General features: G+C 38.9%; 1 protein-coding gene across 1 annotated transcript; it reads left to right on the top strand.

Moving 5' to 3' along the window:
• Window positions 1-86: 86 nt before the first annotated feature.
• LOC101847136 (ER membrane protein complex subunit 8) lies at window positions 87-11877 on the top strand. Its single transcript, XM_005105751.2, has 5 exons — window positions 87-302; window positions 4350-4426; window positions 5902-5971; window positions 7632-7723; window positions 9079-11877. Exons 1-5 carry the CDS (start codon window positions 99-101, stop codon window positions 9236-9238), a joined length of 603 nt encoding a protein of 200 aa, XP_005105808.1. The 5' UTR covers window positions 87-98; the 3' UTR covers window positions 9239-11877.
• Window positions 11878-13203: the final 1326 nt, after the last annotated feature.

Genomic DNA, 13203 nt, shown 5'->3' with positions numbered 1-13203 from the left:
GTCATCATTATGATTTCATTAATTTTCAATATTTTTAAACAGTTATAAAACTCAAACACATAAACGATAATTCTGCAGCAAATCAATATTACAGAAACATGGCGGACACATCTGTTAGTCTTCAGGCTCACTGCAAAGTGCTGCTTCATGCCGCTAAATATCCCCACTCCGCTGTGAATGGGGTACTACTTGCTGAAGATAGCAAAAACAAAGATACCAAGAGCCACAGATGTGTAGACTGTATCCCCCTATTCCATGTGTCTCTCGGCCTTTCCCCTATGCTGGAAGTCGCTTTGCTTCAGGTGTGAAAGTAGTGTAGCCGGTGATCTGGGAGGACTTCCGTAACGAGCGACCACATGAGAGATCAGAATTGAGGGCTAGGGGTAGGGGTAGATGTAGGGGTTGGGTTAGGGTTAGACCTCTTCTTTATTGTGTTTGATGGGGTAGTCGCTCGTTATGGAAGTCCTTCATATTTATTTAGATCTAGAGTGGTGTAGCCCCTGCGCGTGCGCCTTCTCGGTCCGTGCACTTTTGTTTTCCTTTGTTTTTAGCCTCAAATTGCGTTTTTGCGTTTGATTGAATGCGTCAGTGTGTGCAGCAGCCATTTTTGTTTACTTCCATCACTCGTTTGCCGACAAGGGATCATCGAGAGTGTTTTTATCAGCTGTGGCAAGTTGACATTCAACGCTGACCTGTGAACTAGTTTTTATGACCTATTTGCCTCTGATTGGTTCAAATAGACTGTGCGCGCCCCCTAGCTTAAAAAATGTCCCTACTCCTTCCTTGAGTGTTTCACGTGACCTTTTATCGAGTTCTATGCCAAGTTGTAATGCGGGTTTGGGGATCGGGGGGGTGCACGCGTTGTGAAGACTGAAAAAACTCGAGTTTTCTCTGCGCGTGCACAATGAAATATATAGTAGAATACTAAGAAAAAAAGTAGACTCAATTTTAGAGACTATTTGGTTGCAGTTTGAAGAATTTCATGGATGGTGGCATGTGGACTGTGTGAAAGATGGAAAGATCAGAGGAATGAGTGATGAAGAGTAGGAAAATGTGGATTTTAGTTGTGAAAAATTCTGTTTGATTTTTTTTCACTATGTATTTGAACTAGATCTATCTATTTATACCCCCTAAATTAAATTAGTTTAGATTCTAATTAAAATTGCCTTACTTTGCTTCTAAAGTGACTTGTTATCTTTCTGTGTGGTCATTTAATGCAGTAATGTTATCAGATTCCTCTTCTTTTGGCTTTCAACGTGGGTGCACGCACAGTGAAGAATCCCTAGGTTGGAAAAACTGTTGGGCACACAACGTTTAAGAAATCTGGTGACTATGAGCAAGACCATTTTATAGGTCAATAGTTTCTTGAATGGAATAGCTCAATAGCTAAAAACGAAAGTACAAAGCCAGAAATGGCGGAAAATACGTTCAACGATCGCGAAGTGCACGGGTACCGGCGACACCACTCTAGATCTACATCCAGAGAAAAAATGGAAGTGGCTATTCTCACCCGCCCGGAAGTTCTCGCAAGATCTACTCCTCCCCGCTTCTCTCTCTCTCTCTGTCTCTTTCTGAATACTGTCTATCGGTGTGGACGATCAAATTGACCAAAATAAAGTTAAAAAATGATGTTTAACACAAAAGTAAATTAATTTGGTTGTCTACAAAGATGCTACGGCTATTTAACTTTTCGAATCGAGCCGAACTACGCGGGTCGCCATTTTGTTTTGCCCGGAAGTTCTCGCGCTACTCCTCTCTCTCTCTCTTTCTCTCTCTCTCTCTCTTTCTCTCTCTCTCTCTCCACTGCCCACAGACAAAATTGTACGCTTTTAGTAGGCTACAGTTGTAATGGAACGTTTGTTCACGGCACAGAATTCTACAATTTTTCTGTTATCACAGTGTAGAATTCTGTGGTTTACTAAGGGTGAACGCAAAATTTGTTGGCCTAGATCTAGGCTATAACGGTGAACGTGCACCGGGTGAGAATAGCCAAAAGACTCGCCTGCACTATTCTCACCCCGGGTGAGAATAGAGGTGGCCAGAAAAAATCCGGGTGCTTTTTCGGTAGTTCCCACCCCCCTTATTTGAGCCTAAATCTAGATCCTAGAAGATCTAGATTACGTTTGATGCGCGGCGAGCTAAGACTCGTTAAATCTAACAACTGCAAAACATCAAATTTAACCCTCGTCCTGCGGGGGACGGGTTTATATCGCCCGATAAGCCTATTTCGACCCCTCGCCTACGTTCTGATCCCGAATCAGTGTAGCCCCTGGCTCAGCTCACGCGCACCGCGCATCATCTTACGTGAAATTCGGGTCCCGAGTCGGATCCCCATTCACGCAGGTCAAGTGTGTGTGCGTCAGTCTGCTTGAGTTTGTATGCGTTTGTGGCCTTCTTCTAGATCTAGAACCGCCTGCATTGGTTCGTAATCGAGGCATACGTCTCATTCGAAACACGCCGAGTTGTAGCTCTATAGTAGATGTTTGTCCAATGAAATTATAGAAGAAATTGACCCACTTAGACATGAGGAGCTCGAAAGGATAGTCAGGAAACAAGACTTCCATTCTTCTACTTCTATACAAAATCTTTCAAATGAGCTTGATTCTGTATGAAATGATACTACCTGATAAAAGATAACGCTCTATCTTTCATAGCTTTCTATTTATAAAGTGTTACAGACACATGAATAACCCCCTCTCACAAACTGATAAGACACTACGAGAAGTTACGCCCATTCGAAAACCTTTCTGGACCCTCTTGTTGTTATGAATGACCTGAGGTTCGAAAGGGGATAATATAGGTCAATTTCCGAAAGTTTTGCACTCAAATTGTTCGAAGTCGAAGTCGTTCCTGTTGTTCACGTGGCCCGAAAGCTAGAAAGGGATACACTTCCACACATGGGAAGTACTTGCCGCGAAACGTGTGTCAGCTTGCCGCCATCTCGCTGTGACGTCATGGCTGCGTTAAAGCGTAGCCACTGATGGGACAGTTATTTTGATCGGCCTGAATACCACAGAAAACACCGTACACAAGGACACGGACATAATGGAAGTTTCTTCTTTTTGCCGTTTAAAAAAAACTGGGTTTAATTTCAGCTTTACGTGAATTTAGTGCAGATGTGGACTTCAAAATAACTGCATACATACTCTTCTAGTATTTATTATGTTTGTGGCAGAATCAGAATGAAGATTACTCGGGTAGATTTCCGTGGATTTATGCATGTGTCAGTCTACTTACTCCTAATAATGATAAAGCAGAACGATGTTATAATTACAGAAAATACACACATCAAATAGAAATGAATGCAATATTGCAGTTCTAAGGCATATATTTTCATGGTTTGGAAGAGGGGCAGGCGAGTGGGATCATATCTTCTTTGCTAAAATTACTATGCAGTTGATTAGTTATGCGCATAATCAATTGACTTATTTACCCACAATTTCCGACACGTACATAGCCATGCCATAACCTTTTTATTTATGGGCCGATTTTGAAAAAGTAAAAAGCATTTTACTTCTGGCTTATTGATCTTTGTACCTGAGGTGTTTATAGGTTGGTAGTACCCATCTTTTAAAAAGCTGTGGAATTGCTATGTATAGTTTAGTATACAAACAGCAACGTTTGATTCCACAGACCTATCTTATGTAGATCTATGTCAAGACTAGCTTATCATTGTAATATTCATCAGTAGACGGGGGGGGGGGGGGGGGGGATGACTGTGAGCACTGTGACTTGTTTGTATTTCTACTGACTACTGGTTCTACACCCGGACTCCCCCCTTCCAGACACACTCACGCACGCACGCACACGTTCATCACACTTCACAAGTGTGCTGGCTGCCCATCCAACCCTGATACGCTAAGACACGTGTATGTGCCAGCAAGGCATGTGTTGGTATGAAAGAAGGCTGCTGATTGGTAGCATGAGATAAACACAATAGACCTTACTAAGTAAATAATGGTTCGCGATGCAGATTTCATGGATACTTTCCAGGAACAGATAAAGTTGTGGGAGAAAAATGAGCAAAGCCACTTTGGCAGTGGCTATTCACCCCGCAAGCAACTTCGTTGAATCCATGCCTGCTCATTTATGTATTCATTGAAACAGAGAACTATTTTTAATGTTGATTTTAATTAATTAAAAAAGAAAGGGGAAGCCATCTCCTTTTGTTCCATCAAAGTTCACTTGACCTAATTTTGGACTCGTATGGTCTGACTGTTTCTTTACTGTGGATACATGGATATATATGTCCCTTCCCCTCTGCTGCCAGTTTGTCTTGTATGCCATGCTTTCATTTCATTTGTTTTACACTTTTACTTTTAACCTTGTTTGTTTGTTTTTTTTCACAGATTGATGCGTACTGCAAAAGTAAAGGTCTTGTCATAGCAGGATACTATCAAGCTAATGAAAACTATAATGACAATGAGTAAGTATTCTTTATAACTAGCAGTTTTAAGTTTGTGTGCTTTTCATGTTTGTTATTTCCATTTCATTAACTCACTTCAGACGGGTCACACAACAGTTGCGTGACCCCCGCCGCGACGCTCGCGACGGGTCACACGAGCCCTGCGTGACCAACTTTGGAATTTTTTTTTCGCTCTACAAATCACGCACGGATCGCGAGACCCGCCTCGTACCCTTGTTTGGCCAAGCCTGAGCTACTTGGACTTCGTTTCGTATCTCTGGGGCCGGTAGTTTTTAAGTTATTGAAGGTGAAGGACAGTGACCCCAACTGGGGTTGAACAGACCGGAACTCGCGCTTTGTTTTTTTCTATACAGCTGATAGTAATCCGACAGTCGCGTCGTAGTAACGGTCGAAGAAGTCGCATGAACAAGAATCACATAATTTCGCCGTTTTCTATACTTCTGTACGTTTTACTAGTTTTAGTGTCTCAGAATATGATGTGTCTAATAGTTAGGATCCTGGATATGTACCTGAACACGGCCCGAGTCGTAGTTCTAGGGCTAGATCTAGCACTAGTGCCGGTGTTGTTTTTCGCGCAACGAAATCACAACGTCGTGCCGTACATCTGTCTATGTATTTTCAGTGTATGGGTCTGAATCAATGCACAGACCAGCTTTTATATTTTCACCAAACACTCGCACATGTATACAAATCAAAACAGAACACTTTGAACTTTTATTTTTGTTGTTGTAGTGAATTTCATTCTACTTGTCACGTCTCTGGAAATTTTTTGGAAAATCAAATTCATGCCAATTTTTAAAAAATCATACAAATTAAAGTATTAGACTTACACAACTTTGGTTTTTTGTATTAGATTAAGCTTGAATGTTACTTTACTGTGTCAAAAAATAATTACAATAGGGTAATTCTGAGAGTTGTGGTGATTTATTGAAATACCCCCAAAAACGCCAGTCTTCAACGCTTGTGACTGGTGAAAGGGCCCAGTCGCAAGTGAGTTAAATGGCATTAAAATGGATTCGCATACCTAACAATGTCTGAAATTGAGAGCCAGCTGCCCATTTTCTTAGTCTGAATGCAACTTAACAACTACAGGACTTTTTTTTTTATTAGATCAAGATCACTTTTTTATGACTTGGTCCCAGTGTTTGCCAATTCCACTCAAGCTACTTACACTTTTGTTGTTATGATATATGAGGAAAAGAGTTTAGACCTATGTCTTTCATGTGCGTTAATCATTGCCTGATACATACAAACATGTAATAAATTAAGACCTCATTATGCAAACTAATGTCATCATCACCTCTTTATTATAAATAATTTTATTTTATTGATGGCTTAGTTCAAAGGCTCTACTGTGAGTTCTAGAAAGATCAGGATTTATCTTCCTTACTGATGTCTTCATAAGCAATGGCTTTATTCATGTGCAACTCTGTACAATCAGTGCCTGCATTAATTATTTTTTTATTTCTTTATAGGATGAACCATGTTGCAAGAACGATAGGCAGAAAGATACAAGAGAATTTCCATGATGCTTGTGTCTTGATGGTAAGTTCCCTGATCAATGATCTAAACCAGGCGTGGGCGAGCATGTCCAAGTAAATCATGGGTCATCAAGTGATTACAAGTATTCTGTGAACCAAAGCCGGAGAAAATTGGATGATTGAAATACCAAAGCTCTCAAAAATGAGACTAAAACTAACACTGAAGCATACAGTAGTATGTTGGTCTGTTGTGTGTTGATCGGCTCTACATGACTGTATTTTTAACATAAGTACCACTCGTGTCAAAACTGCTGCAAAATATCCCACAATACTCGTGCAAAAAAAACTTTAAAAATAAATTCAGCCATAGCAAACTTGCTGCGTGGGGTAAAAGATCACTTCAACTCTAACGTATTTATGTAGGTAAGCTCAACATAACCATTTAACTTAAACAAATGTGTCATGACGTTGTGGAATCAGGCGCTCGTCAATTTTTTGGCATTTGGGGTTATCAGTGTCATCTTAAAGCCTGTTCATTTGCCATGTTGAATAGATCTCGAAATATTTGTGATTGAAGGAGGTCAGGGTCGCCTGGTTTCAAAGGTAAAATTAGCGGGAAAATGGCCACCAAAGTTTGGTAACTTCCATAGCCTGAGAGTCATTGGAAACTGAAAATTTGCATTTTTGTGCATTTAATCAATATTGTTTGGTAAAATCCACACTTTACTTTTCCTATCCAGCGGCTATTTGAGTTCTAGCCCTTCGGCCTTGTAAAATCCACACAAAAATGTGTTTTTAAATGGATGTAAAAAACAAAATTAGATAAAAATTGCCCATCGAAAAAAAAAATGCAAATGCTTGGATTTCATAATTTTGAAGAGTTCCTGAATTCACCACGATGCCTTATAAATGTAAAGAAGAAGTGGTGCTAGGAACTAAAGTTGTTTTCAGTCGCAGATCATTCAGCTATCGTAGTAATAAGCAATCTTTTATAGAGTGTTTTGGAAGATGTGTCCTGTATGTTGCTGATGGCACTTTTAGTTATTTCCTTTCTTGATGAACTAATAGATAATAAGAGTTACCCCTTCTCCTTATGCACTGTCACTCTAACAGTAGGGGGCTCTCATGGCCTAGAGGTTAAGGTGTTGGCCTCTCATTCAAAGGTCCCGGGTTCGAATCCAGGTAGCGACCAAAAAAAAATTTTCTTCTCTAAAATTGTCTCCTTTCACCTCATTTCCTGCTCTCTAGCAATGTTCTGTTGTCTGCTTTCGTTTCCACTTTCTGCCCCACCCCCTCACCTCCTGTGCCCCCCTCTGGGCTCCTGACTTTTTCTGCAGCCTTTCTACTGCTACTCCTTGGCTCCTCCTTACTGCTGTCTTTCTGCCACACCCCTGATCTTCTGGTAGGGAAGATCTACACCTAGCCTTCTCGGACAATGGCGAAAAATCTCGGAGGGCCTGTGTGCAAGTTGCGCACGTTAAAGATCCCTTGGTGGTCTAAAATCGATAAGAGTAGGCTTCAGCCGCCACCCGGGCAAAGTTCAAAATTTCCTACCAACTGAAAATATCAGGTGTTGCGAGCGCCGTAAAACACTTTACAAACACACACACTTTACAAACACACACACTTTACAAACACACACACTTTACAAACACACACACTTTACAAACACACACACTTTACAAACACACACACTCTAACAGTTTTGCTCTTTGTTTGCGCAGATTGACAACCGGAAAGTGGCAGCAGAGACAGTGTCCCAGGCTTACAAGATCTACACATTCAAAGAAACAGGATGGGGAACCATTGAGAAAAAGTAACTATATAACTTAAGGTTTCTTTTCCAGGGTCTCTTTGTCTCAGAATGTTTAACATATCAACAACAAAATAATTAGATTCAACTGTGTTTTTGGTGGTTGAGGAGTAAGTTAACACATTACACCCTAACTCGCCCGCGATCGCCCGGGAATTCCCTTACGCGCTCCACCCTGACTCGCCCGGAACCGCCCGCGCCGACCCAGCGTCTTTAGAAACGAAAGTCTCGCCTTGACGAGACTCTGGGGCCGGGATTTTGATTTGCATAGTATAGCAAAAAGTTTCTTCTTTCGTTTGATACCGAAACGAAATTTTTCGGGCTAGTAGTTTTAGTATTAGAGCTGATCGAAGTGCGATCGCGTTACCGACACTTCGAAAGTGCCTCGACTTGTTGAAAAGCGACACAATTGAGTTCGAAAACGGAAATAACGATGGATTTGAGCAAAAACGAGCATGTGACAAATCAGATGGCTCAGATTTTGATGAAAACGTTGTAGGAAGAGTTTGGGGCGATTCCGATTGATCAGACGGAGAAATTATAGAATTTAGATCTAGGGCCCGACCGCGAGGCTGAGAGTGAGAGTGACGGGTCGGACACCCCGATTGAACTAAATTGAGAACATTTCCAACAGTTTGCGCATACATAAAGTTATATTTTTCTGAAACTACATTCAGTTTTCTTTTTAACTTTTATTTTTTCAGGATTTTTGGAATTTGTTTAGTATTTTTAAAATGTGTTTTTTAAAGGCTAGTATTCAGGGGAGGTGGGTTCTTTCCCCTTGCTTAGGATCTACCAATGGACTTCCCGTCCAGGCCCTTAGGGTGTAATGTGTTAAACAAAAATTGTTTTGAATAAGAGTCCTTAGGTGGGAGCAGAATGTTTATTTGTTGAAATCAGAGTTGTCCAAAGATATATTTTATGTTGGGTAATGGGTAAGCACTATGGTATAGGGTTGGGGCGAGGGGGGATTGTCACCTTTATACTCTCACTTAATTTTTTTTTCTTCTGAAAACACAATTGTCAAGAGAAGATCATGCTGCTTGCTCTGATATTCGGGGGATAAAAGCCATTCTATTTAAAAGTTGTTCTTCTTGTTGTGGATAGTGTTCAGGGTTCCCGCGGCCTCCTTGAATTCAAGGAGTCCTTGAAAACTGCTTGAATTTGCATTCAAGGAAAAATCTCCTTGAAAACTCCTTGAAACTAATGAAACCTCCTTGAATTTGATGGGAAGTTCATGGCAGGAACCCTGAGTGTTCTCTCTTTCAATAAATTAAAAATCTCTTTTTATGTTTGAATTTCAAGTGAATGCCCATTGTTCAATTTTACTTCAACTTTTTAAAAAAATGTCTTTTCAGGGGAAATACTGAAGAAGAAATTCTGAAAGAGGAGTGTGTATACGCATTGATGAAGTCTGGTGCTCAGAGGCAGCTGAAGGATTTTGATAACCATTTGAATGATGTGAGGAATGACTGGAGAAATTTAGAACTGAATGATATGATAGCCAGATGTACGTAGCATTTGTTTCTTCTTTTTTTTTTTTTTTTCCTTTTTTTTTTTTTGTACCGCTGTAATACACATGTGTATGTCCTGGATTGACTGTCAAGTAACAGTATGGGTACGGTAGATTGAAAACTTGATGTCTGTGTTTTGTCTTCATTATAGCCACAGGAAATTGTAAAAGTTGGTCAGTATTTAATAGAGAGCAGAACTGTCAAAGTGAGTCAAGAGAACAAAGAATTTTTTTCAAAATACTTTGTTTCATGGAAAATGTACAAGTTCAAAAATTTATCCTTACTTTCGGCTTTTTCTGAAGCTCTAGCACTGTGTAAAGTTTTCTGAGGCTGTAGACTATATAACTCTGAAGATTGTGATTGGATAGTAGACAACTGAAAAGCTGATTTTATGGGTTTTTTCTCCAGGAATGAAGTAACAATAATAATAATAATTGGATAGAGATCCTCTTTCCTGAAAAATGAAAGAGGCTAATCTATTTAGAACAAAATCTCATCAGACAAAAACGTTTCAGAATCAGTACTACTTGCACTGGACAGATCAAAGCAATTAAAGGTCATCTTTTGATATGTGTCGCGACGCGGTTGAATCCGGCGCTCGTCAGGTTTTTTTGGGGCATATGTGGAGCTATTGGTATCATCTTAAACTTGCTCTTTTGTCTGGCTTTTATTGAAAAAATACCCATCTATCTTGGATAGAGGTCGAGCTATTTCGAATTGAAGGAGATGGGGGGTCACCTGGTTTCAGCCGTAAAACAAGCAAGAAAAGGACTGCCAAAGTTTGGTGACTTCCGTTCCTAGAGTCCTTGAAAACTGAAAATTTACATTTTTTGTGCCTTTAATCAATTTTTAAAAATAAAAATCAAGCAGAAAGATGTTTTTAATTGGAGGTAAAAAGGGTTGAGCCGAAAAAAAGAAAATTCTTTACCAAACCCCCCAAAAATGCTGGTTTCTTTGATTTCTTTATTTTGACGAGTGCCTGATTTCACCATTATGACTCACATATATCTTTGCTCACAAAGAATTCAACATTGAATAGGACAGTTTAAAACAACCTCCATAGTCAGTGCATTGTTTTATGAATTAATAGGAAAGAATTAATGGTTATGTATGGAAAAGGCATGAAATCTATCCCCCCTCTCTCGAGTCGAGATCAAAATCTGAAATTTATTTCAAACATTACTTGCTTAAAAGCTCTCCTTTTTGCTCATCTTTCACTTTCATGCAAGTAACAAACCTTAAAAATCAATCTTTTACTTCTAATCATTGAGCACTTTTGATGTGATAACTGTGGAGTAATATAAGATTTTTTATCTTAGTATCTTAGTTATTGTACCGCTGCGTACTTCAAAGTAAGAGGTCAGTTACATGTAGGGCCTACTGAGATGAGAAAAGGGCCAGCTGGTTTGCACAGTACAGTGTTCTAATATATTGGTGTATTTAGTACTTCACTGCAGTGTGCCTGTCTTTTCCATTCCTTTTTTTTTTTCATCGTGAAAATTTAAATTGCAATTTTTCCCTGTCCCATGGGTATCTGAAAAATTGTTTGTCATTTTGGCCTTGAAAAAAATCAAGTTAAGGTGGCTTATTGACTTAATTGATTTCTCTCAACTCAAAAGATTCAATATAATATTTTTGTTTTCAAATTTGATTCCCTTTCCTTTTTGTTTAATGTCCTTATTTTATAATTTGAAGACATGGACTTGGGAAAAAAATTATTTAGCGTTTTATCCTAGGCAGTCCATTTGGAAAGTAAAACAGAAACAGGGTTGTTTTTTTTAACAACTTTTGATTCTGTTAAAGTCAGGATTTGATATTTCTTGAAACAAAAATAGTCTCCATTTATATATATGGTGATACTGTTTTGTTCTTTTTATTAAGTTGTAGTGTCGTAAAAGTACCGTATGTCAACTAAAATCTTTTAAAACGTTGCTGATGAGTGAAGAGATGCCAAACATTTTTGCTGTGTTAAGACAATATATGTTTAGCATCAAAATTTGGAATGGGAATACATTTGTGTATTTTATCAAAAGTTGTTGGCAGAAGACTGTAGGCCTACATTGTATTATTTTTCAAATGGACAACCTATAGTATTGTGTGATCCATCTTTTCAAAGTGTCTAGATTTTTAAGTACTTGTGAGCACAAGTCAACATATTGACTTGCGATAAAATTTTAGCATAGTGTCATTAGTTTTTATCGGAATGGTTTTGAGATACTGGTTGTGGGATTTTATGTAAATTTTCAGTCACAAGCCTTTATTTGTCGTCTGTCGTTGGCTTGGATCTCACATGAATGTGGTATTCTTTTGCACGAGCCGGAGTTTCTTGAACTTCCATCATAGTTGCACTTTTGGAAGTATGGTCGTTTTTGTTTTTTTAAACTTGTGAATGGTTTACGTATGATTTATTCAGAACCTTCCTCCTTCCTTTCTTACTTTGTCACTGCCATGGGATCGAAAGATTCATACATGTTTGCACGTATTAGAGTGTATCAGAGACTTGCTGCAATGGATGTCAGAAAATGTTGTCCTCAAAGAGAGGATCAGGCAATTACCTTTCTTTTGTATTTATCAAGATAGATACGATGGGGTTTGTCACCGACTGTGATGTTCATGTAATAAACTTTGGACCTCATCTCAGCATTTTGGCGCTACTGTTGTTATTTAACGTGTGTGTGTTTTAATTTTAACATGTGAGTGGAATTCATATTTAATTTATTTGTATTCAGTTCCTTCTTGGTCAAACAACTGAGTAGACTACATGTTAGAAAATAGGCAGACATTTTTTTTTAGTTTCTTGATGTAGAAGAGAAGCCTATAGTGCACATGGGTGGTTCATTTGACATGGATGGATGCAAGGTAGGGGTTTAACCTGAAAATAAGAGTAAAATTGGTTGCTTTCGATGAAACTTTTCGAAGTTAAGTAGTGTCTGTGGTGTTATGGTTAGGTTCCTAACCAATTCCTCAATGCATGCTGAAAAAATATGAGTTTGATTCCCACAGAGAAAATTATTTTGTTGAGTATCTCTGTATCTGCTAGGATGCTTCATGTCATTCTGCCCCTTTTGGACTCCTGTAACAGTGACAGGCTTCTCAAACCAGCCCATCTCCGATATGATTTTATTGTGGTAATGGAGGCATAAAACATTTACAATCAAACTACATTGCATGATGAAAGGTCGTATTTGAAGTCATGCCTTTATGAATCGGGGATTGAAAGTTTCTTGCACATATGACAGAGTAAGAGGCAAGCAAACGGCATGCTTCTTTAATTTACTTTAAAAAGGATTTTCCTTGTGTCACGACGTGGTAGAATCAGGCGCTCGTCATATTTTAGGCTATGGAGTTTATGGTATCATATAAAGTGTGTTCATTTGTCTTGCTTTTGATGATAAAAATACTCATCTATCTTGAATAAAAGTTAAGATATCTGACATTAAAGGAGGTTGGGGTCACTTGGTGTCAGAGTTACATTGAAATTATAAAGAGAAAATGACAACTAAGTATGGATACTTTGTAAGCTTGAGTGTCCTTGTAAACTGCAAAGTTACATTTTGTATGCCTTTGATCAACATTTTTCATTAACCCTATACGTACGCTCTGGAGTCATTTTGTACCCCTGGGGTTGTATTCTTCACATTTTAGATTATTTCAAGTGCGAAGATCTCTTTGAAACTCAGTATTTCTCAAAAAATCATTTTGACAGACTGCTATGGAAAGCGTACGGATGGGATTAACAAGTAAATTTCCTCTTTGAAAAGTGATTGCACAGAGTTCCGCACGTCGTATGGATATGATAGTAAAACACGACGTACAGATAGGGTTAAATTTCACTGAGAAACGTGTTTTGAATGGACATTACCTGTATTACCTGTCCTGGGCAACGTCATTGCACACCGGACAGGTCCATAAGTGAATGGACATAAAAGGTGCGAAGCCAAAAAAAAAATCAGTTAAAATGGCCCAACC

Source organism: Aplysia californica, unplaced genomic scaffold, assembly GCF_000002075.1.
Source record: "Aplysia californica isolate F4 #8 unplaced genomic scaffold, AplCal3.0 scaffold00490, whole genome shotgun sequence".
NCBI lineage: Eukaryota > Metazoa > Mollusca > Gastropoda > Aplysiida > Aplysiidae > Aplysia > Aplysia californica.
The sequence above is the reverse complement of the archived record's forward strand: the minus strand, read 5'-3'. Positions and strand labels throughout refer to the sequence as shown.

What these genes read in the sequence shown, in the direction of transcription:
- LOC101847136 (XM_005105751.2), top strand. Translation starts at nt 99, where the DNA reads ATGGCGGACACATCTGTTAGTCTTCAGGCTCACTGCAAAGTGCTGCTT. An exon ending in GAAAACTATAATGACAATGA is followed by an intron (nt 4,427 to 5,901) that starts GTAAGTATTCTT and finishes ATTTCTTTATAG; the next exon opens with GATGAACCATGTTGCAAGAA. An exon ending in TGGGGAACCATTGAGAAAAA is followed by an intron (nt 7,724 to 9,078) that starts GTAACTATATAA and finishes ATGTCTTTTCAG; the next exon opens with GGGAAATACTGAAGAAGAAA.